This window comes from Phyllobates terribilis, unplaced genomic scaffold (genome assembly GCF_046119375.1).
Source record: "Phyllobates terribilis strain yellow unplaced genomic scaffold, ASM4611937v1 Scaffold_2__4_contigs__length_985480577, whole genome shotgun sequence".
In the NCBI taxonomy this organism is placed as follows: domain Eukaryota; kingdom Metazoa; phylum Chordata; class Amphibia; order Anura; family Dendrobatidae; genus Phyllobates; species Phyllobates terribilis.
In genome coordinates, this window is record NW_027362762.1 from 391,211,883 (window position 1) to 391,234,053 (window position 22,171).

The following is a 22,171-nucleotide window of genomic DNA, read 5'->3' on the forward strand; positions in this document are numbered from 1 at the left end:
AGAGAGATCAGTGTCCGGCCCAGAGATCTTAACAGCTCATTTACTTATTAAGAAAATGTGTATTTCTCAGTAATAGGACGTTGAATTTGTGAAGATATGAGGATGTGGGTTGCAATAATCACCTAGGCTGGTTAACAATGCAACAATATTTTATTCCTTACATCCAAGGTTTTACAACAACTCCAGGTAAATGGCCAGAATACATTACCCTCAGTCCACAAGATCCCGTCCCCGGGGCGGTAGTTCCACTGCCTTTGTACCAGGCGATACTCACTGTCTCCCAACTTTTGGTTGGCCCATAGATTTCGTATCTCCAGCCAGTATAGTCTATATTCAAATTCCACACTCCTCCAGACAACAGTTAAAATGATAGAAGCACAGGTATCCAGTAGCAACAGTCCTGAACAAGAAAGTTAATCAAATCCAGATGACAGATCCCACAACTGTAGTGCGTTTATCCAGCCCAGTTGTCAACCAATCTCTAAACTCCATAGGCCATCCATCCATGGGCTCCAGGTCCTCAGACTAGATCCTATCCCTTCAACGTCATTCCACTCACTCTGACTAAACATGTGGCTTTTTTTCTTGGGATCATCCCTCTGAGTGGGCAGAAGTTTTTACAACCTCCCCTTTAAACATTTGCTATTAGCTAAAAGAATGAAGACTATTCCAGCAGCCTTTCACCTGGGACTGCATGTGATACCCCTCTGCTGATGGCTCCTGTGGACTATTTTCCCCATCCACATAATGGGACTAGTGGCTGTTAGAACAAGTGGAATTAGTGCACATAAACTGATGAGCAAGCAGAACATTAATAAAAGACAGCAAGCGAATCTCTAATAAAACACAATAATAAGATCGACGGAACCGGTGCTCCATGTTGGAAAAAGTTTGTATGTTGGAAAAGGCCAGCTCCTCACAGAATCGTAAATATCAAGGTATCTAAAGAAAGGCACACACTGGCTGGTTGCTGACAAATCTGTTGTAAAGAAAGACTGGTTAGTGGGAACCACATTATCATACAATGACCTATGGTACTCAGAAGTCCACCAATTATAAAACCAATATCACTGAATTGAGTGCTCTAATGAGATAAAATATAATCTTTATTTACACATTAAAATATATTTTTTCCCAACTCCACCATGCTTAGTGCAAGTCTACCCAGCAAACTGCAGCAGCAGCAGTTATTGGTGCTACACTGCAAAGCATCCTCTATACCTGTTAGCTGTTGGTTGCTGGATACTAGTATAGTGATGTAATATCATTGCAATTTTATAGTGTCGATAGATGCTGGTTACTGGTTATTAATGTGACAATACGTTGTAATAAATTATTGCACTAACGAGTGAAAGGGGTCATGAGTCCATTTGCATTCAATCTGTGCTTGCACAGCCTGACTAGCAGCTATAGCTTGTACTGAATAATGTGAGGTTTCAGCAGCAGGGAGGATGAACACTGAGGAGCCGCCAATCAACCTAGGTGGGTGGAGATTGAGTTTATACTTTCTAAAAGGATTATGCAACTATTCTGACATGGATTTTCAAAGTAAGTTCACCAGCCTCATGAGGTCCAAGAAATCTATTTACTATGTTATGCAGTTCTTATTGTAAAAACTGGTGAGCCCTCCACTTTGAATTAAATAATTACATTTTCTCACTGTCCTGTGGATATTTAGTGAATGTGCTCAATAAAAGAAATGTGTGGTAAAACCTTGTGTGCAGTATTCATTCAGTTACATAACAATCAGACCCCATTTTTAAGTTATCAATGCAGAAATATGTGTCATTTCAAAAGGTTCACTTACTTTTTTTTTACTGTACTTTATGTCCCTGATAGATAAATAGATTGATCAGATTTCATAACTTCTGGACAGATTTGCTCCTGCAGTAGATAGACCAGTCATTTTTGCCCTGTACTTGTTTATTGCATAAATCAAAAGGTACAATCTGTTGAAGTATTTGAATAGGAAGGCAGATGATGAAGTTGCTGCTTTGTTTTAGGACATAAACTAAATTTTCCTGCTTTGTTTTTTTCTCAGCCAGCAACCCAGGGGCAAGCCATTGGACTCCAAAACGACAGGTATCTTTTATCATTTTTGTAAACCATAAATTGCTCCATGAAGCATAGAAACTAGTTTATAGCAGCATATAAGTCATAGTCCGATTGTGTGCAGAGAGCCTGACTTACTGAAATGTTATTGGGCATGTCCAAGAAGAAGCATTCAGCCAATTAATGAAAATGAACAATTTTATATCTTTATAGAGTGGAATGTAGTAAATTTAATTTTAATAGTGGCAACCTATTACTGTTATTTGGAATGCCCATACATTCAGCACATCAAATGTATATTTCAGTGATTTTAAGAGCAAAAGTAGAAAATTACATTCCGCTGTTTGCAGCAGCTCTCTGTTTCGGCTCATAGTGAGAGGCCTTCTCCTTTATGGGATTCTGCTTCAGTTTTCAAGTCAGTTTTCGGAAAGCAAGCAGACATTTTAAAAATGGCGAGGAACTGAAATGCAAGTATATTAGAAAGTAGAAAGTTGCATAAGGCTATGTGCCCACGTTGCATTTATGAAGCAGAAAATTTCTGCTGCATAAATGCAAGTCCTCTCCCGGAAAAACGCATGCGGAATTCCGCACGCGTTTATCGCGCATTTTTCGCGCGTTTATCACGCGTTTTCCACATGCGGAATTGCCTTGCGTTTTTTATGCATTGGACAAAGTCAATTCCGCTTGCGGAAACGCAAAATTAAATGACATGCTGCGGATTTTTGAACGCGGCATAAACGCTGCGGAAAAATCCGCAGCATGTGCATAGAACTTGCGGAATCCCATTGGGGACCATGGGGTGCGGATATACATGCGTTTTTCAAGCGTTTACGCTGCGGAAATTCCGCAGCATATACGCTTGAAAAATGCTACGTGGGCACACAGCCTAAGTTTTCATTTTCAAGATTTTTCATGACTAAACTGACGGCGTGATGCTGTAGTAAATGTCAACAACGTTCTAAATATGCCTTTGATAAAATCGTAATTTTCCCATTGGGGCGGAAACAGAAGTTTTTTTTATCATTATACTGTTTGAAAAAGCATGCCACGCGATATGGAAGTGATGCTAGAGCTGTGCCTACTATTTCCCTATGACTGACATATTCCTAGGTGGGATTTCGGAAACCTTAGTGCTAATATCAAATGGTCATGGGGATTGGGTGCACATAGGGCCAGTATCACATGGAGAAAGAGCAGAGAGTTCACATTGCAGGCTTCACACATAACAAGCAATCTTACAAGCTTGTGACATTATTCACAGGGGATGGTGCTCAGTGTCCTAGAGTGCCAATTTACTCCCCTGGAGTACATAGAGTCAGCCAATGGCAATGCATGTAAGATTACTGACTGCAAAAGTCAGGATAGCACATAGGTGAAGTGGAAATAATCTTAGGAAGATAAAACTGTGTGCAGCAATTTATCCATCCTGAGACTGTGTGAGGAGTCTCAAGATGTAGCCCTGTAGGAGTCATAGGTGGGCACTGAGGGCGGGAGTGTGTGAGCTGAGTGACAGAAACTGCTCTGCCTCTTGCAATATGTAGTCTAGAAGCACAGAGGGAGAGCTGTCAGGAAGTTCAGGATATGAATAAATAACAAAACACAAGGATAACTGTAGAGGGCTAAAGGAGAGCTGGAAAACAAAAATAAAGTTGACAGGTGCTTTGGGGACTTATTACATATTCAGACAGATCATATTTTTTTTGTGCATAGAAAACACCTTTAAGTCCAGATTATGTACACATTAAGGAGTTTTTCTCATCATAAATGAGTAAAATTGCAAAGTGCTTGTAAGAATGGAGAGATTTTTGATTCTATAGAGTACTGCTTTTGGCCTAAGTTACTAGCCATTTCTGCAGTCTCATTAGCGGTGGCCGGTTTCCTTTCTAAGGAGAGTTCTTGCAAGCTCTTTATTATAAGCTGGATCTGACCAGCTTCATTGCCCTTACACTCCTCTGATGTAGAGGGACAACTGCCTCTGCTAGCAGCATCGGAGAGCACACGGTTCATTCCAGAGGCTCAGCCATGCTGCTGTTCTAAACAGACAAACATTGGTAGCACACCGCCCCCTGGCAAACGGAAAGTTATATATATATATATATATAAATATATATATATATATATATATATATATATATATATATATATATACAGTACAGACCAAATGTTTGGACACACCTTCTCATTTAAAGATTTTTCTGTCTTTTCATGACTATGAAAATTGTACATTCACACTGAAGGCATCAAAACTATGAATTAACACATGTGGAATTATATACTTAACAAAAAAGTGTGAAACAACTGAAAATATGTCTTATATTCTAGGTTCTTCAAAGTAGCCACCTTTTGCTTTGATGACTGCTTTGCACACTCTTGGCATTGTCTTGATGAGCTTCAAGAGGTAGTCACCGGAAATGGTTTTCACTTCACAGGTGTGCCCTGTCAGGTTTAATAAGTGGGATTTCTTGCCTTATAAATGGGGTTGGGACCATCAGTTGTGTTGTGCAGAAGTCCGGTGGATACACAGCTCATAGTCATACTGAATAGACTGTTAGAATTTGTACTATGGCAAGAAAAAAGCAGCTAAGTAAAGAAAAACGAGTGGCCATCATTACTTTAAGAAATGAAGGTCAGTCAGTCTGAAAAATTGGGAAAACTTTGAAAGTGTCCCCAAGTGCAGTTGCAAAAACCATCAAGCGCTACAAAGAAACTGGCTCACATGAGGACCGCTCCAGGAAAGGAAGACCAAGAGTCACCTCTGCTTCTGAGGATAAGTTTATCCGAGTCACCAGCCTCAGAAATCGCAGGTTAACAGCAGCTCAGATTAGAGACCAGGTCAATGCCACACAGAGTTCTAGCAGCAGACACATCTCTACAACAACTGTTAAGAGGAGACTTTGTGCAGCAGGCTTTCATGGTAAAATAACTGCTAGGAAACCACTGCTAAGGACTGGCAACAAGCAGAAGAGACTTGTTTGGGCTAAAGAATACAATGAATGGACATTAGACCAGTGGAAATCTGTGCTTTGGTCTGATGAGTCCAAATGTGAGATCTTTGGTTCCAACCACCGTGTTTTTGTGCGACGCAGAAAAGGTGAACGGATGGACTCTACATGCCTGGTTCCCACCGTGAAGCATGGAGTAGGAGGTGTGATGGTGTGGGGGTGCTTTGCTGGTGACACTGTTGGGGATTTATTCAAAATTGAAGGCATACTGAACCAGCATGGCTACCACAGCATCCTTGCACCGACATGCTATTCCATCCGGTTTGCGTTTTGTTGGACCATCATTTATTTTTCAACAGGACAATGACCCCAAACACACCTCCAGGCTGTGTAAGGGCTATTTGACCAAGAACGAGAGTGATGGGGTGCTACGCCAGATGACCTGGCCTCCACAGTCACCAGACCTGAACCCAATCGAGATGGTTTGGGGTGAGCTGGACCGCAGAGTGAAGGTAAAAGGGCCAACAAGTGCTAAGCATCTCTGGGAACTCCTTCAAGATTGTTGGAAGACAATTTCCGGTGACTACCTCTTGAAGCTCATCAAGAGAATGCCAAGAGTGTGCAAAGCAGTCATCAAAGCAAAAGGTGGCTACTTTGAAGAACCTGGAATATAAGACATATTTTCACTTGTTTCACACTTTTTTGTTAAGTATATAATTCCACATGTGTTAATTCATAGTTTTGATGCCTTCAGTGTGAATGTACAATTTTCATAGTCATGACAATACAGAAAAATCTTTAAATGAGAAGGTGTGTTCAAACTTTTGGTCTGTACTGTATACAGAATAGCATGCCGCAGCAAGATGCTGTGGTAGCCATGCTGGTTCAGTATGCCTACAATTTTGAATAAATCCCCAACAGTGTCACCAGCAAAGCACCCCCACACCATCACACCTCCTCCATGCTTCACGGTGGGAACCAGGCGTGTAGAGTCCATCCATTCACCTTTTCTGCGTCGCACAAAGACACGGTGGTTGGAACCAAAGATCTCAAATTTGGACTCATCAGACCGAAGCACAGATTTTCACTGGTCTAATGTCCATTCCTTGTATTCTTTAGCCCAAACAAGTCTCTTCTGCTTGTTGCCTGTCCTTAGCAGTGGTTTCCTAGCAGCTATTTTACCATGAAGGCCTGCTGTACAAAATCTCCTCTTAACAGTTGTTGTAGAGATGTGTCTGCTGCTAGAACTCTGTGTGGCATTGACCTGGTCTCTAATCTGAGCTGCTGTTGACCTGCGATTTCTGAGGCTGGTGACTCGGATAAACTTATCCTCAGAAGCAGAGGTGACTCTTGGTCTTCCTTTCCTGGAGCGGTCCTCATGTGAGCCAGTTTCTTTGTAGCACTTGATGGTTTTTGCAACTGCACTTGGGGACACTTTCAAAGTTTTCCCAATTTTTCGGACTGACTGACCTTCATTTCTTAAAGTAATGATGGCCACTCGTTTTTCTTTACTTAGCTGCTTTTTTCTTGCCATAGTACAAATTCTAACAGTCTATTCAGTAGGACTATCAGCTGTGTTTCCACCGGACTTCTGCAGAACACAACTGATGGTTCCAACCCCATTTATAAGGCAAGAAATCCCACTTATTAAACCTGACGGGGCACACCTGTGAAGTGAAAACCATTTCCGGTGACTACCTCTTAAAGCTCATCAAGAGAATGCCAAGAGTGTGCAAAGCAGTCATCAAAGCAAAAGGTGGCTACTTTGAAGAACCTAGAATATAAGACATATTTTCAGTTGTTTCACACTTTTTTGTTAAGTATATAATTCCACATGTATTAATTCATAGTTTTGATGCCTTCAGTGTGAATGTACAATTTTCACAGTCATGAAAATACAGAAAAATCTTTAAATGAGGTGTGTCCAAACTTTTGGTCTGTACTGTATATATATATATATATGTATATATATATATATGTGTGTGTATATATATTTATATATACATATATATACACATGACATTCTTACTAATCAGGAATTGATGAGTCTCCTGTTACACTTATGTCTCTTACATGGTTTTTATTTTGTACTGGTTATGCTTAGCATTTCTGGGTGAACTACACCGTACTTTATATTTACCTGTTTTTTTTCTATCTACTGCGGATTCTGTGTAATACCCTTTATTTGAACACAGTATATATGTCAACATGGCCGTATTTGCCACTAGGCACCCGAGGGCGGGTGCTTAGGGCAGCAGGTTGCAGGGGGGCAGCACCACCATGAAGGAAGATTCTTTTTTTTTTAAATTTCCCCCTTCTTCTTACTTCTGCTGGATGGAGTATGAAAGCTGCCATTTACATTGGGGTGTGTGTGTGTGTGTGGGGTGGGGGGCATGGGCAGAGGAGCACTGATCAGCTCCCTGCTCCAACGGAGGAAGATAAATGATAGAGGTGAAGGGCCTGTGATTACGTCATGCCCATTTGACTCTTATGGGCGAAGCCTTACTACAGATTACAAGTGAAATGTTTTCCCAGGCAGGAAGAGTCACTGGTGACAGGTAATTAGGGAACAGGGGTACATGGGATCGCAGGCTGTGTGTGGGGGTGCATATTTGGGTGCAGGCTATATGTGGGAGTACATAAGAGGGTGCAGGCTATATGTGGGGGTACATATGAGGGTGCAGGCTATATGTGGGGGTACATCTGAGGGTGCAGGCTATATGTGGGGTACATATTAGAGGTGTTGGAGATATGTGGCGGTGCATATGGGGGTGCAGGCTATATGTGGGGGTACAAATGGGGGTGCAGGATATATATAGGGTGCAGGCTATATCGGCAGCATGGTGGCTCAGTGGTTAGTGCTGTTGCTTTGCAGCACTGGGGTCCTGGATTCAAATCTCACCAAGGACAACATCTTCAAGGAGTTTGTATGTTTTCCCCGTCTTTCGTGGGTTTCCTGCAGGTTCTCCGGTTTCCTCCCAAACTGCAAAGACATAGGGAATGTAGATTGTAAGCCCCTTTGGGGAAAGGGATGATAATGTCTGCAAAGTGCTGCGGAAAATGATGGTGCTGTATAAGCAATGCATAATAAATAAAATATATGTGGGGGTGCAGGCTATTTGTGCAGGCTGTATATGAGGGATACATATGGGGGTGAATGCTGTATGTGGAGGTTACATGGGGGTGCAGGTAGTATGGGGGGTGAAAGCTGTTTGTGGGGGGGTACATGGGAATGCAGGCTGTATGTAGGGGAGACATAGGGGAGCAGGCTGTATGTGCATGGTCCATAGGGTTTGGACTGTATGTAGGGGGTGCAGGTTTATGTGCGTGGTACATGGGGTTTGGACTGTATGTAGAAGGTGCAGGCTTTATATGCGTATTACATGTGATGTGGACTGTATGTAGGGGGTGCAGGCTGTATGTGTGCAGTACATCGGGTGCGGACTGTATGTGATAGAGTGCCATAAAGGAGGGGAAGGTAAGCCCTCTTTAGTGGAGCTGAAGATACAAGGAATATTTACTGTAGACAGTGAGGAGGAGTCGTATTTATTGAGGACACAGTATGGAGGGTCACATGTCAGACTAAAGCCCCCACATACACTTTAGAAAGCTGTCGGCTGAATGATCGTTCAGCTGATTGCTCAGCCAGCAGCTATCTCTCCTGAGTTTCCCATATACCAAGTTCTTCTGTGTTCTCTATGAGAAATTATATCTGTTAGAAAATGATCAGCAGTCCGATAGATCCTTAGCTCACTCAACAATCATCTGTCAGGGGCCCCTTATATATTAGACTAAGTTCCCCAGATGAGCATTTGGTGGATGGGATTTCTAGAGATCTCATGCCCACTGTGCTTTTTTTTTACTTTGTCGAAACTAAAATGTAGTGAGATATTGAAATCTGCAACATGTCAATTTCTCTTGCGGTAAATATCTGTTTTATTTGCAGATTTTACCCATAGACTTGAATGTGATGAGGAAAATCCACAGGTAAAAATGATTTTGTGCTTTTCCACAGCAGAAATGCAATAAAAATGCATGTAAGCTGCACAAGACTATCAATGAAGTATAAGAAAAGCTAAGTTATAGGAAGTTTCCAAAACAAAGTAGTGTTAAAACTTGACATGCCAAAAAGAGACAAAAACTGCAGGTGAAAAAGTTCAAATTAAGCTATTATATTTGATGAGTTTTTGATGCTGCAGATTTTCTGCACCAAATACTCATTGCAGGAACTTAGATTGAGGGCGCAGTCAGACAGCCTTAAAACACGGATGACAATCACATTGCAGTGCACGGACTGGCCGGCGGCTCTCCTGACCTGAGTGTATTTCTGTGCAGCTGTCACGCTCAGGTCAGGAGAGCCGCCGTCCAGTCCGTGCACTGTGATGCAATCATCGTCTGTGTTATATGGCCGCCTGACTGCACCCTTAGGCCACGCCCCACTATCAGTATTTGGTCAGTATTCGGTCAGTATTTTTTCTCAGGAGTGGGAGACAAAACCGGGAGTGGGTGATAAATGCAGAATTGGTGACTTGTTTCTATTATACCTTTTCTCTGATTGTTCCTCACCTGGTTTTGGTTCCCACTCCTGAGAAAAAATACTGACCAAATACTGATAGTGGGGCCGTGGCCTTAAGCTAATTCACATCCGAGTGCTGTCCAATTTTTATTTTTTCTCAAGCAGCACTTTGTCCCATAAAGTAGAATAGACGTATTCACAAATTGTTAAAACCATGGATCTTATAATGAGAACCCTGTGACTCAGATCAGGTCTCATTCTGATCCTATGTGGATCCTATCCACAGATCAGACACGGTCATTCAAGTCCATGGGGATCTATCCGTTAGACACAGATGTAGATCGGAGGCTTCACATTTGCTTCTGACGCGCCCCCTGGGCCAGTGTTGTTTGGGGGATACCCGGATCCGGATCAGATGGGGGTTGTAGTCTCCGAGTGGCGGTGACCCGGTCCGTGCCCAGGGTGTCAAGCTCAGTGTGTGGCAGTCCTACAGATGTTGCTGGATGTTCTTTAGTGTCGACTACGCCACCCGTTGATTTGCGGTCAATACGGCCGCCGCTGCAGCAGGGTCCGCTGAGGCTGGTGGTGTGTGTGCAGCTTCTGATAGTATAACCCCCAACGGGAGGGGTATAGCCTCAGGGGGTCAGTTGTGGAGGATGGTGGTTGTGAAGGTGCAGGATGGATCAGCAAGAAGACTCAGAGTCGGGCTGTGCAGTTCAGGGGTTTTTACTTACGGGTGTTCTTATGGTCACTCTGGCCTGAAGCGACCACCCGAGCCGTGCTGCGTCCACCAGGTCCTGGACTCGGCCAACCCCCAAGTAATTCTGGAGCGTGGTCCTGAGCTCCTGTCTGACTTTCCCTCTCTTCTGGCCGTTCTCACCAGGGATCCACCTATGTCCGGCTCCCTCGGGTCTCTTGGTGGGTACACCTCCTCTGGGTTCCCTGACCCTATACTTGGTCTGCCTTCCTCGTGGATTTGGTGAGGGTCGTGGCAGATCCTGCCCACGACCTCCGGTCTCTGGCTAAGGTGTGCTTTTCTCTCTCTGCCAGCTTGGGATCCGGTACCCTAGGTGCCAACCCTTCACCCTGTTGCTTGTATTCTGGGGTCTTGGGGTTCCTTCTCCTTCTCTCTGGGTCCTTCTGACTCCTCTCTCTCTCTTGGCCTTGGAGCTGGGCCCAGCCGGAACCACAACTCCCTGTCAGCCCTTCTGGCTGAGCTTCTCTGCTCTGCTCCTCAGGTTACACTCTGACAGATTGACTCACTCTACAAAGACCCTGTCCTAAGATGGTGCCCACCTTATATACTCCCTCTATGTGTGAGCTCAGGTGACCAGCACCCAATGAGCTCCTAGCCTTACCCAGACTGCTCCCCCTATCTGCCCCTACACTACTGGGATGTTCCAACCCCCTCCCACTCCAGCCAGGGACAGACACTATCGTACCTGCACATATATTGGTGGGAGTACCGTTGATCTGTCCCCCGGAAATGGGATGTATGTAGTGCATGCAGCCTACTGAGCTCAGTTCCACACTCCATCCTTACCCGGGAGTGGAATATCACACCTCTGGCTTGAGGTGCAATACCCCTGTAGCAGCCGAATCCTCAGGGTGCTACATTCCCCCCTGGTAAATTACAGCACGTCCTCGAGCTGTAAGAGAATAAACATCATAAACATACAATCTTTTTTTTTTTTTCATAAAACATAAACATATAAAACATCATATATTATCAGCATAAACTTTTCATAAATAACATTCTTGTTCCTCCAGCCACGGTGCAACTTGTGACCGGGTAAAGTGCGACAGTCTCTTCAAGAAAAACAACAGTTTCCTATAAAACCGGTAGGGGGCGCCTTAGAAAGCGCAACTATATACAGGGGGAAAGTGGCCGCTCTCAGTCCTCGGCCAGGTATAAGGAAGGAATGACCGCTCTCAGTCCTCGGTCAGTGGGATTAAGAGACACACGGGTTAACAGTTTACACTTGTCCCAACGGGGACATATTTAAAGCAGCAACAGTTCACTGTACCCCGACGGGTAACTATTTACAGTCTCTTTACCATACTTTAACGACGGCGTCCTCCTGCTCCTTCTTTATCTTCAGACCCGTCCGGGTCCTCTTGCTCCTCCTCACACCGCAGCTCCTCCTCCGTCAGGCGATGCACATGGAGGGCGTAGGGTCCTTTGGCACACTTGTGCCGGGTGAACGTGACCTCGTCCCCTACGTACAGGTCACGACCTCTGTGTCCCTCCGGCAGATGGCTCTCTACGTCTCTGCGGGTTACAAAGACGTCGCCGGGGGTATGATGGTCTCTTATGAAGCCCCACCCATGCTGCAGGTTGAATTTAATCACAGTCCCGGTGGTACGGGGACCATGAGCTGCACGGGGGTTCCTCCTGGTCCGGCTCTTGTGCCCTGCGCTCTGTTCCTGCAGCCGCTGCTTACGGATCCGCCTCTCTTTCCGCTCTTGCTCAAAGGCTGCCAACTGCTGGCGGCAGCACTCCACTCGCTCTGCTGCGGCTGCCCGCGTTTCTTGAGTGAACCCCATGAGGTCTCCTCCGGTGGGGTCCCACTCGAATTGTGCTTCTTCTAGCGGGAGCGGGGTTCTCCTGACGGGCTTCGGAGCCGGAATCAGGGGCTCGCACAGGGGCCTTGCTCTTTGGAGTTCCAGTTGGTAGTACTCCTGGGGCCATACAAAGGGCTGCCCATCCGGGCACGTGTGCTGGGCAAATAGATCTTCGCCCAGGTGCGGCACTCGAGATGTTGAGGGCGCGTTGATGGTAGCGGCGCCCGGGTTGACCAGGCCTTGCGACCAGGCTTGGGGCACCCTAAAGGTAAAGGGCACCGTAAGGACGGCGGCGCCCGGGGGTACTCGGCCCTGCGACCAGGCCGGTGGCTCCGCGGAGGTAGGGGGCGCTGTTGGAATTGCGGCGCCCGGAGGTACTAGACCTTGCGACCAGGCCGATGGTATTTCCTGTTTGGTCGTGCTCAGGGTCGAGGCGTGTGACGTCACAGGGGTCGCGGCCGCGGCTTCTACTTGAGGCCTAGTCTGGCACGGTGACGATGCAGCGACGGGCACGGCAGGGGGAATTTCGGGCTCTGCGACGGGGAGCTGGGGCAGGCTCACGGTTTCTCGGCTCGGGGTAGTGACGTCCCCTTTACCTGCCTCCAGTTGTCCAGCTCCCTTCTCGGCGCCGTCTCCGGCCTTCACTCCTCCTGCACCATCCTCAGAGGCGATCTGTCTCCTCGTCTCGGGTGGCGTGCTCCGCTGACGGGTTCCGGTCTGCTGGGCCATCTCACGGCTCCACTCCGTCAGCGTGTCTTGCTGCACCTGGGCCATCCTCCGTGCGAGGCCCTCCAGCGCGGTCTGTGCACACTCCCGGTCTCAGGGGAGCTGTGCTAGGATCTCCACTAAGCCTAGTGGGGTTGTTGCTTGCAGCAGGCTCCTGACCACTGGGTCGGTGCTGCCTGTCTCTCCCTCCATCTCCGGGTACGCTTTCTCTGGACTCCTCTCCAGACTTCTTGTCTCCGGGTGCGCTCTCTCCAGACTCCTCCAGGCTGCACCCATCTTCGCTCTTTTGTTCCGTCTCCGCCCACATTGAGGGTGGTCCCTGGGCAACTTTGTGATTGTCAGTTCCAGGGGCAGTTCTCTCACGCTGATGGACACCTCCAGCATCACAGTCTCTGTTGGTGGGCGCGGTTTCCGCTTTTGGCGCCATTCTTCGACCTGGCCCACGATGGGAGGTGGCCTTTTGCCACCCTCTGGCACGCCCATAATGGCGTCCGCTCTTCCAAGGCGGGAAATCTTTGGAAATGGCGGGAATCGTCTCCCAGTGGCGGGAAACTCCATGGATGGCGGGAAAAAGCTGCAAATGGCGGACAACCGGCGGGAAACAACCTGTGATGGGGTCCGTTGGCGGGGACCCTCCGGAACCGGCGGGAGACTTCTTTTTGAGGTAACGGTGAACTTTTCTTCAGGCACGCAGTACCCGGTTGTTGCGGGCACGTGATCCTGCCGACTACGCCAAAGTTGACGCGCCCCCTGGGCCAGTGTTGTTTGGGGGATACCCGGATCCGGATCAGATGGGGGTTGTAGTCTCCGAGTGGCGGTGACCCGGTCCGTGCCCAGGGTGTCAAGCTCAGTGTTTGGCAGTCCTACAGATGTTGCTGGATGTTCTTTAGTGTCGACTACGCCACCCGTTGATTTGCGGTCAATACGGCCGCCGCTGCAGCAGGGTCCGCTGAGGCTGGTGGTGTGTGTGCAGCTTCTGATAGTATAACCCCCAACGGGAGGGGTATAGCCTCAGGGGGTCAGTTGTGGAGGATGGTGGTTGTGAAGGTGCAGGATGGATCAGCAAGAAGACTCAGAGTCGGGCTGTGCAGTTCAGGGGTTTTTACTTACGGGTGTTCTTATGGTCACTCTGGCCTGAAGCGACCACCCGAGCCGTGCTGCGTCCACCAGGTCCTGGACTCGGCCAACCCCCAAGTAATTCTGGAGCGTGGTCCTGAGCTCCTGTCTGACTTTCCCTCTCTTCTGGCCGTTCTCACCAGGGATCCACCTATGTCCGGCTCCCTCGGGTCTCTTGGTGGGTACACCTCCTCTGGGTTCCCTGACCCTATACTTGGTCTGCCTTCCTCGTGGATTTGGTGAGGGTCGTGGCAGATCCTGCCCACGACCTCCGGTCTCTGGCTAAGGTGTGCTTTTCTCTCTCTGCCAGCTTGGGATCCGGTACCCTAGGTGCCAACCCTTCACCCTGTTGCTTGTATTCTGGGGTCTTGGGGTTCCTTCTCCTTCTCTCTGGGTCCTTCTGACTCCTCTCTCTCTCTTGGCCTTGGAGCTGGGCCCAGCCGGAACCACAACTCCCTGTCAGCCCTTCTGGCTGAGCTTCTCTGCTCTGCTCCTCAGGTTACACTCTGACAGATTGACTCACTCTACAAAGACCCTGTCCTAAGATGGTGCCCACCTTATATACTCCCTCTATGTGTGAGCTCAGGTGACCAGCACCCAATGAGCTCCTAGCCTTACCCAGACTGCTCCCCCTATCTGCCCCTACACTACTGGGATGTTCCAACCCCCTCCCACTCCAGCCAGGGACAGACACTATCGTACCTGCACATATATTGGTGGGAGTACCGTTGATCTGTCCCCCGGAAATGGGATGTATGTAGTGCATGCAGCCTACTGAGCTCAGTTCCACACTCCATCCTTACCCGGGAGTGGAATATCACACCTCTGGGTTGAGGTGCAATACCCCTGTAGCAGCCGAATCCTCAGGGTGCTACACTTCCATTTTGCATCACAGATTTGCTGCTTAGTGATAAACTTGAGTAAAAACATGATCTTCCAAAGGTTTTTTTATTGGCTTGGAAGCAAGGACACCTCTACACACAAAGGCAATTAGATACAACTAGGGTGACACCTAAGAGCAAATTGGTCTGTTTCTCTTGGATTGTAACACTCACACAGATGTGTGAACGTAGCCTTAGGGCTCATGCAGACGAGTGTTTAAATCGGTCGTGTGCTGAGTGATTTTTGATCAGATAGCAAACAGACAGCGCACTGACACATGTTATTCAATAGGGCTGTTCAGATGAACAATTTTTTTCTCGGTCCGACTGTCCATGAGAAAAAAATCTCAGCATGAACTACTTTCTACCGGGTCTTGGATGAGACTCAGACATTCAAGTCTATGGGTGCGAGAAAAAAATCTGATCGCACACAGAGCATCCAAGTGGCATCCAATGTTTATGGATAGATTTCTATTATAAACCTAGGAAACTGTATATGATCATGTACATGTGCTAAAGTAGTTGTATGAAAACGGATTGCACACGGACATAAAGCCGGTTTCACACATCAGTATATTTCCGGTACCTGAAAAACCGGTACCGGACATACCTGTCTCCTGTGTGTGGCACACGTGTGGCAACCGTGTGACGCATCAGAATCACACGTACCAGCACCTGGGAATCAGCACTACAGTTAGCGCTATTCCCAAGCGCCAGATGCTGAACACTGCCCTCATCATGGTTCCCTGCTGGCGCTGCGATCAGCACCAGCAGCGACAATGATGAGGGTAGTAGTAGTCTGCTGCTGCAGTGGCCCTGTGTAAAAATAAGATTAAAATAATAAAATCCATATACTCACCTGTCCGGAGATTACAGTGGGGGACATCTCCGGACAGGTGAGTATATGGATTTTATTATTTTAATCTTATTTTTACACAGGGACAACTGACAACTGATTCCCAGGCGCAGGAATGTGTCACACGGATGACACACGGATGTCATCTGTGTGGGACATTTTGAGGACCGTGCATCTGCAAAAAAACAGACACGTCAGCGTGTGGAGCACACAGACACACAGTCCGTGGAAACACACTGACATGTGCACAGACCCATAGATTTGAATGGGTTTGCGTGTGTCAGTGTCTCCAGTACATGTTGAAACTGTCACCACATGTACTGGAAACACGGACGTGTGAAAGAGCCCTAAAAAACAGACACATGGATGGCACATGGATTAAATCCTGATTAAAATTAGAAAAAAATCGTCCAAGTTTTCTGAATGAAACTCAGGTGATATCTCATACACTCGTCTGCAGGCACCCTTAGACTGTCAGCCGAACCCGGTGATACCGGCGAGTTTGGCCAACATTAGTCTGGTGTGTATGGAGGATTTTAACTACTATCTAAAGGGTATGGACACTTTTAGTCTGACTTATCAGTAGGGGGTGTCACAACTTAGAGTGCCTAGGGCAGCATGAACACCAAATACAGCCCTGTATGTCTGATAGAAGTATACTTCTGTAAAAACCTTGTTACATAAAGGAAATTCAAACAAAATAAGACTTGATTCTGGTAAATGTAGATTAACTACACAAAGTGATCTTAATGAATATAAAATATAGTACTAACATTAAGTGTAGTGGTTTGTTACCGTTGTTTTGTCCTGTCAATGGCAATATAATAATAATATCAAATAAAAAGTTGCGATTCCAAGATTTTATATATCCAATTACTTTGAGCAAACCATGCATAGCAAAACTATTGACATACTAAGCGATTTTGCTGATGGTAAACTGCTCAAGCCTATGTCAGCAGAACCCTGGTGTAATACAGTTCCTACAATTCATCATGCATTATAATGATCCGAATTGTACAGAAAATGCACATGGACATTTTTTTTTTCGTGTGTGTCTGTTGAATAGTACATCATTTATAAAAATAAAATTCAGCATTTAATATATTTGAAAAGATTACATTTGTAGCATTTATATTTCAGTCAGCTAGAGGTTTAGACTGAAATGAGCAATTACAAGAGTATTAATACATTATAAGTGTTTTACCTTGAAGGTTAATGGGAAATAAGTAGAAAAGTGTGTTTATTCCATGAGTATGAATATAAATCAGAGATATTTGTTTCTGTGCAGTTAGGGATTGCCGTTTGTTTATAGCCCTTATGAACATGGGGCTGTTGGGGATTTTAAGAATGGTATTTGCAGAATTCCCCATGTAGTGCAGATTTCCAGAGGAACTGATGAATTGCACACCTAATGAGGTGTAATATAGACTCTATTGTCGGCTGCAGAATGAGATAACAGAGAATCCGATGGTCTGCCATTCTGATGGAGTATTTACAGATGGTATTTTTCGTCTTCTGAGCTCCTCTCAGCTGATTTATGACAATGAGATTCAGCTCTACATTTATGTGGTCATGAATCAGCTGAGAGGAGCCCAGAAGTGCCGGATTCATTATTGCATTTTCGCCTTTTTGTTTAATTTTGTGCCTTTTTTTGTTTGAATCAAATTCATCATCTTTCTATTTGCACCTTTTTTGAAATCTATCTTATATGTGTTTCCGGTGCTTTTTTTTTTTTAGCTTGTCATTGTGGGTGAAGCTCACTGTCGGTGAAAATTAGGGCTTCCAGATGTTTTCGACTGATTCATCATTTGTGACTTTTCAAAAAGTCACTCATTTTTTTGCAAATATACTCCATTACCCCCTGGAGTTATTTTATGTGCGTGAGTAATTTTCAAGCAACTTTTGAGAGATTTTGAGAAAAAGATGTGGCTTTTTACTTAACTCAATAGTACACATGAAAATAAGTAATTTTGTAATATATCTTATCAGAAAAAACTGCTTCTTTCTCTACCAGCACTGATCAGTTATTATTAGCGATGAGCGAGTATGTTTTGTTAACCCTTTCGCCGAGCATACTGGGGCGAGCACCGAGTATTTACAGCTGCTCGGTGATATGTTTGAATCACTCCCGTGTGCATGATTATGCGACTGTTTGACAGCTTTATTACATGTCAGGAATGTCTGTTTTTCCAGCATCCCTCTTATGTATTAAAGCTGTCAAACAGTCGCAAATCATGTTCACGGAGCAACGAAAACTTAAAGCCCGAGCACGCTGTAAATACTCGGTGCTCGGCCAAGCATGCTCGTAAATCTCGAGCAACGAGCATGCTCGATCATCACTAGTCATTATCAAAATTCTCAATTCTAAAGTAAAATCTGTATTCAGTGAAGACAGACTTTCCCATTACTGAGATAGGAGATGGCAGCTGCTATTGATGAGAATCTGTGTAGATAGGAGGTGGAGGGGGGAGGAGCTATGCCTCTAGCTCCTCCCTCCTACTGGCTACATAGAATCTTATCAATACCAACTGCCATCTCCTATCTCAGTAATAGGAAAGTTTATCTTCACTGAATACAGATTTCCCCTTCGGAATTGAGAATTTTGATAAAGATCAATTTTCGCAAAGGAAGAAGCAAATTTTTCTGATAAGATATAATAGAAAGTTGCTTATTTTCATGTGTAATATTGATCTATGAAATAAAAATAAAAACGACAGTTACTCACTCACAGAAAAAGATAATTTTTGATTGTGCATAAAATTCATGAACTGTGTGCACCACTTATGAATTTGGCACAGTAAACTTCTGAAAATATTAAAAGATAAAAAAAGAAAAGTGACATCGAAAAACGCACTAATGATGAATCAGGCACAAAGAGTTATAAACTTACTGATTACTTACTGATGCATTCAGAGTGCCAAAATTTTAATAAAACACAATTACAAAAATGATTTCAGCTCAAAATACCTGCATTTAAAGAAAAATAAAATTCCCCTGAAGGATACCCCTCAAGTCTACTGCAGTAACATGTTCTGGCATAATGTAAAAAAAGATATTTATTTATTTATGTTGAATTGGACACATGATGTAATTGTGGCTGCAAAGCGGAATACAACTTTTTTTTATATATTTTTGCCTCTTTGTTGCAGAAATGTTAGCAAAGTATTTTGCACATAATGTGTTAACACCCACTTGATCTTAAAAAAGTTATTAGACAGTTTTCACTGTGGTATGTACTTTTTCTTCCTGTATGATGTTGATTAGCAGACAGCAACACGCAAAGGAAAGAAGAACACACTTCACAATAGCTTAGAGCAGGTTTCTCATTGTGTAAGATGTATTCACACTTATGTCTGCTGTGCTCAAGCAACATTTAATCCATGTGCAGTGAGCTCAAACCGTCATTATAATATGCAAATAAGCGCTGTTCACCAAGTCAGCGTAGGGTAATGCAATCATTAACAAATTGCCAAAGGCAAAAAAAGACACTAAATAAAGACTATTAAAACATAACTTTCATTAACTTTTAAAAGGAACAAATCTAAAATTTGCGTTAGTCAATATGTGTTCAAAGACACTCAGGTATAATACTCATTTCTCTCATTTATATCATTATAATAATAATATTTTTATTTATATAGCGCCATATTTCTTTACAATTCAGACAATTTACAAACATTATCGGCACTGCCCCCATTGAGGCTCACAATCTACATTCCCTATCGGTATGTTTTTGGAGTGTGGGAGGAAATCGAAGAACCCGGAGGAAACATACAAACTCCTTGCAGATGTTGTCCTTGGTGGGATTTGAACCCAGGACCCCAGCGCTGCAAAGCAACCATACTAACCACTGAGCCACCATAACCACCACTTAGCTAGATGTCCCATAAGCAATCACTCCTTTGCGGTGTCAGAATTGGTTTGGTGCGGCCGCAACATACGCTATCCTATAGTACTATATTCACCATACACTTCTTACTGACGCTATTAAAAAACAATCCTAAGCCTACTTGTGAGGAGCTGGCCACTTTCTAAGACTTATTGGATTTTTTCCAGCATGGAGCACCGGTCCGTCGATATTATTGTTATGTTTTATTAATGCTCTGCTTGTTCGTTAGTTTATGTGTACTAATTTCACTTGTAAAGTGTCCAGCATTCCCATAATCTCATCAGTAGCTCAGGAGCCTTAAGCCATTGTTCAAACAGCGACTAGGCCCATTGTGCAGATGGGGAAAGTAGATCCAGCCGAGCCGTCACCATAGGGAGTCGCACATGCAGTCTCAGTTGATGAGTTCGGCCTGAGAAAAATACCTCAACTAATACACACTTAGCTTTGAGGGGGTTGATCCCAGTGAAGGAGAAAAGAAGCCACATGTTTAGTCAGGAGTGGGTGGAATGTCATCAAAGGGATAGGATCAAGACTGAAGTCTTGTAGCCCAAGGATGGGTGGATGGTCTATGGAGTGTTGGAGATCAGTACCGATTGGGCTGGATAAACGTGGGATCTGTCATTTAGATTTAAACTTTCGTAAAGGACTATTGCTACTGGATACCTGTGCTTCCAGCGTTTTATCTGTTGTCTGGAGGATTGTGGACTGTGGCTACAGATAATACTGGCTTGAGGTACAAAATCTGTGGGTCAACCAAAAGTTGGGAGTCAGTGAGTATCGCCTGGTACAGGGACACTGGGACTACCGATCCAGGCTGGGAACTTGTGGACTGAGAGCATTGTATTTTGGCCATTTTACCTGGAATTGTTATAAAACCATAGATGTAAGGAATAAAATATTGTTGCATCGTTAACCTGCCTAGGTGTTTATTACAATCCACAAACTCAGATCTTCACACTCTCCAACATGTTTCATCAGACTAACTGGCATCATTAGGGAATTGAGTCTATATGAGTAAGCACATTGATTACTTGCTCTTTTAAAGGTTTGGTTCTGATGTCCTATTGGAATCAACCAATCACACTAATCAATGTATCAGACCAATGGATGATCATATCGTCCAAGGTCAATGCATATCAACAATAGGTGCCTCTGTTACACTTATACTTTAGGGTATGTGCACACGTTCAGGATTTGAAGCAGAAATTTCTGCATCTCCTTGGCAGGAAAAACGCTGTGGAAAAAACGCGTGTTTTTGCTGCGTTTTTTGATGCATTTTTTTAAGCGTTTTTGTACATTAATGAATGCTTTTTGAAGCTAAATAAAGGTATTTGGTGGGACATTGCTTTTTGGATTACCTTCAGGACTGTGGTGAGTATATTGGTTAATTTAAATGATTAAAGAATGTGTCTGTTGTATTTCAAATAAAGAGTTTACGCTGCGTCTGTTTATTTAACGCTTTACTTTATTTTAATTAGGTTTGGTGATGAAAGGGTCTGATTGACACCTTGTCATCACCAAACAAAAGAGCTAGGTGTCAGCAAATCCCATTCACCCAATCTTCATTAGCATTTTCATTCATGTAATTTCTGGGCAGCTGTAAGCTGCTATTTTTATCCTAGGAAGGTGCCATTAGACAAACATGGTCCTTGGCTATTATTAACAGCTCACAGCTGTTTCGTTAGCCTCTACTTCCCCATGAACTGCAATAAGCAGCGCTTTGGATGCAGCGTATTTTTGCTGCGTCCAAAACACGGTGTTCTAATACCGTACTTTTGTTGTCGGTACATGTGAATCCACCACATATAATGACACTTCAATCGGTCAAAATCTGCAGCGGAGACTGACGTGTCCGCTACAGAAATTGACATTCTGCGGGTGAGTTTGGGTACGTGGCCACGGTCAGGAGCCGCTGCTTGTTTATACTGCGTCAAACCCGCAGCATCCAGATGTTACAGCATAATGGATGGGATCTCTAGAAATCCCATGTCCACTATGCGTGCATCAGAGGCTGCGAATCACCCGTGGACACTGACATGCGGCGTGTCTTTCAGGACCGCAGCATGTCAAATTCTCTTGCAGAGTCTCTAGTCTCTGCCACAGAAATTTGACCACTAGAATGTATTGAATGCTGTAAATCTGCATGGTTCATTGAACATGGTTCAGTGGATTTACCTGCATTCAATAGAATGCAACTTTTTAGGCGTAGCAAAAAATATGCGTCCAAAGCGCTGCTATGTCCGGATCATGGGCACATAGCCTAAAATTTAAAAAAAAATGGCGTGGGCTCCCGTATCATTTTCATAACCAGCAGAGGGAAAGCCGAACACTGGGGGCTGATATTAGTAGCCGGGGAAGGGGCAATTAGCCAAAAATGTTCCCTGGCTATTAATATCAGCCCACAGCTGTTTGCTTAGCCTTCACTAGCTAGACTACCTGGGGGACCCCAGAAAAAAATTGAAGTAGGGTCCCTCTATAAAATCTAACCAGAAAAGGCTAAACAGACAGGTGCGGGCTGATATTAATAGCCAGGGAAGGGACCATGGATCCAGGCCCCCTCCACAGGTAATAATATCACTCATCAGCAGGCCCAGAAATGGCGCATCCATAAGATGCACCAAATCTGGT

The 22,171-nt window shown here is 44.8% G+C and overlaps 1 protein-coding gene across 5 annotated transcripts in view; it reads left to right on the forward strand.

The window, feature by feature from the left end:
* AFF3 (ALF transcription elongation factor 3) overlaps positions 1-22,171 on the forward strand; it is a 563,963-nt gene that overhangs the window by 450,196 nt on the left and 91,596 nt on the right. For all 5 annotated transcript variants that reach the window (XM_073664860.1, XM_073664861.1, XM_073664864.1 and 2 more), the window contains one exon: positions 2,042-2,082. In XM_073664860.1, the coding sequence (XP_073520961.1) occupies positions 2,042-2,082 (41 nt within the window). The remainder of the gene's footprint in view (positions 1-2,041; positions 2,083-22,171) is intronic.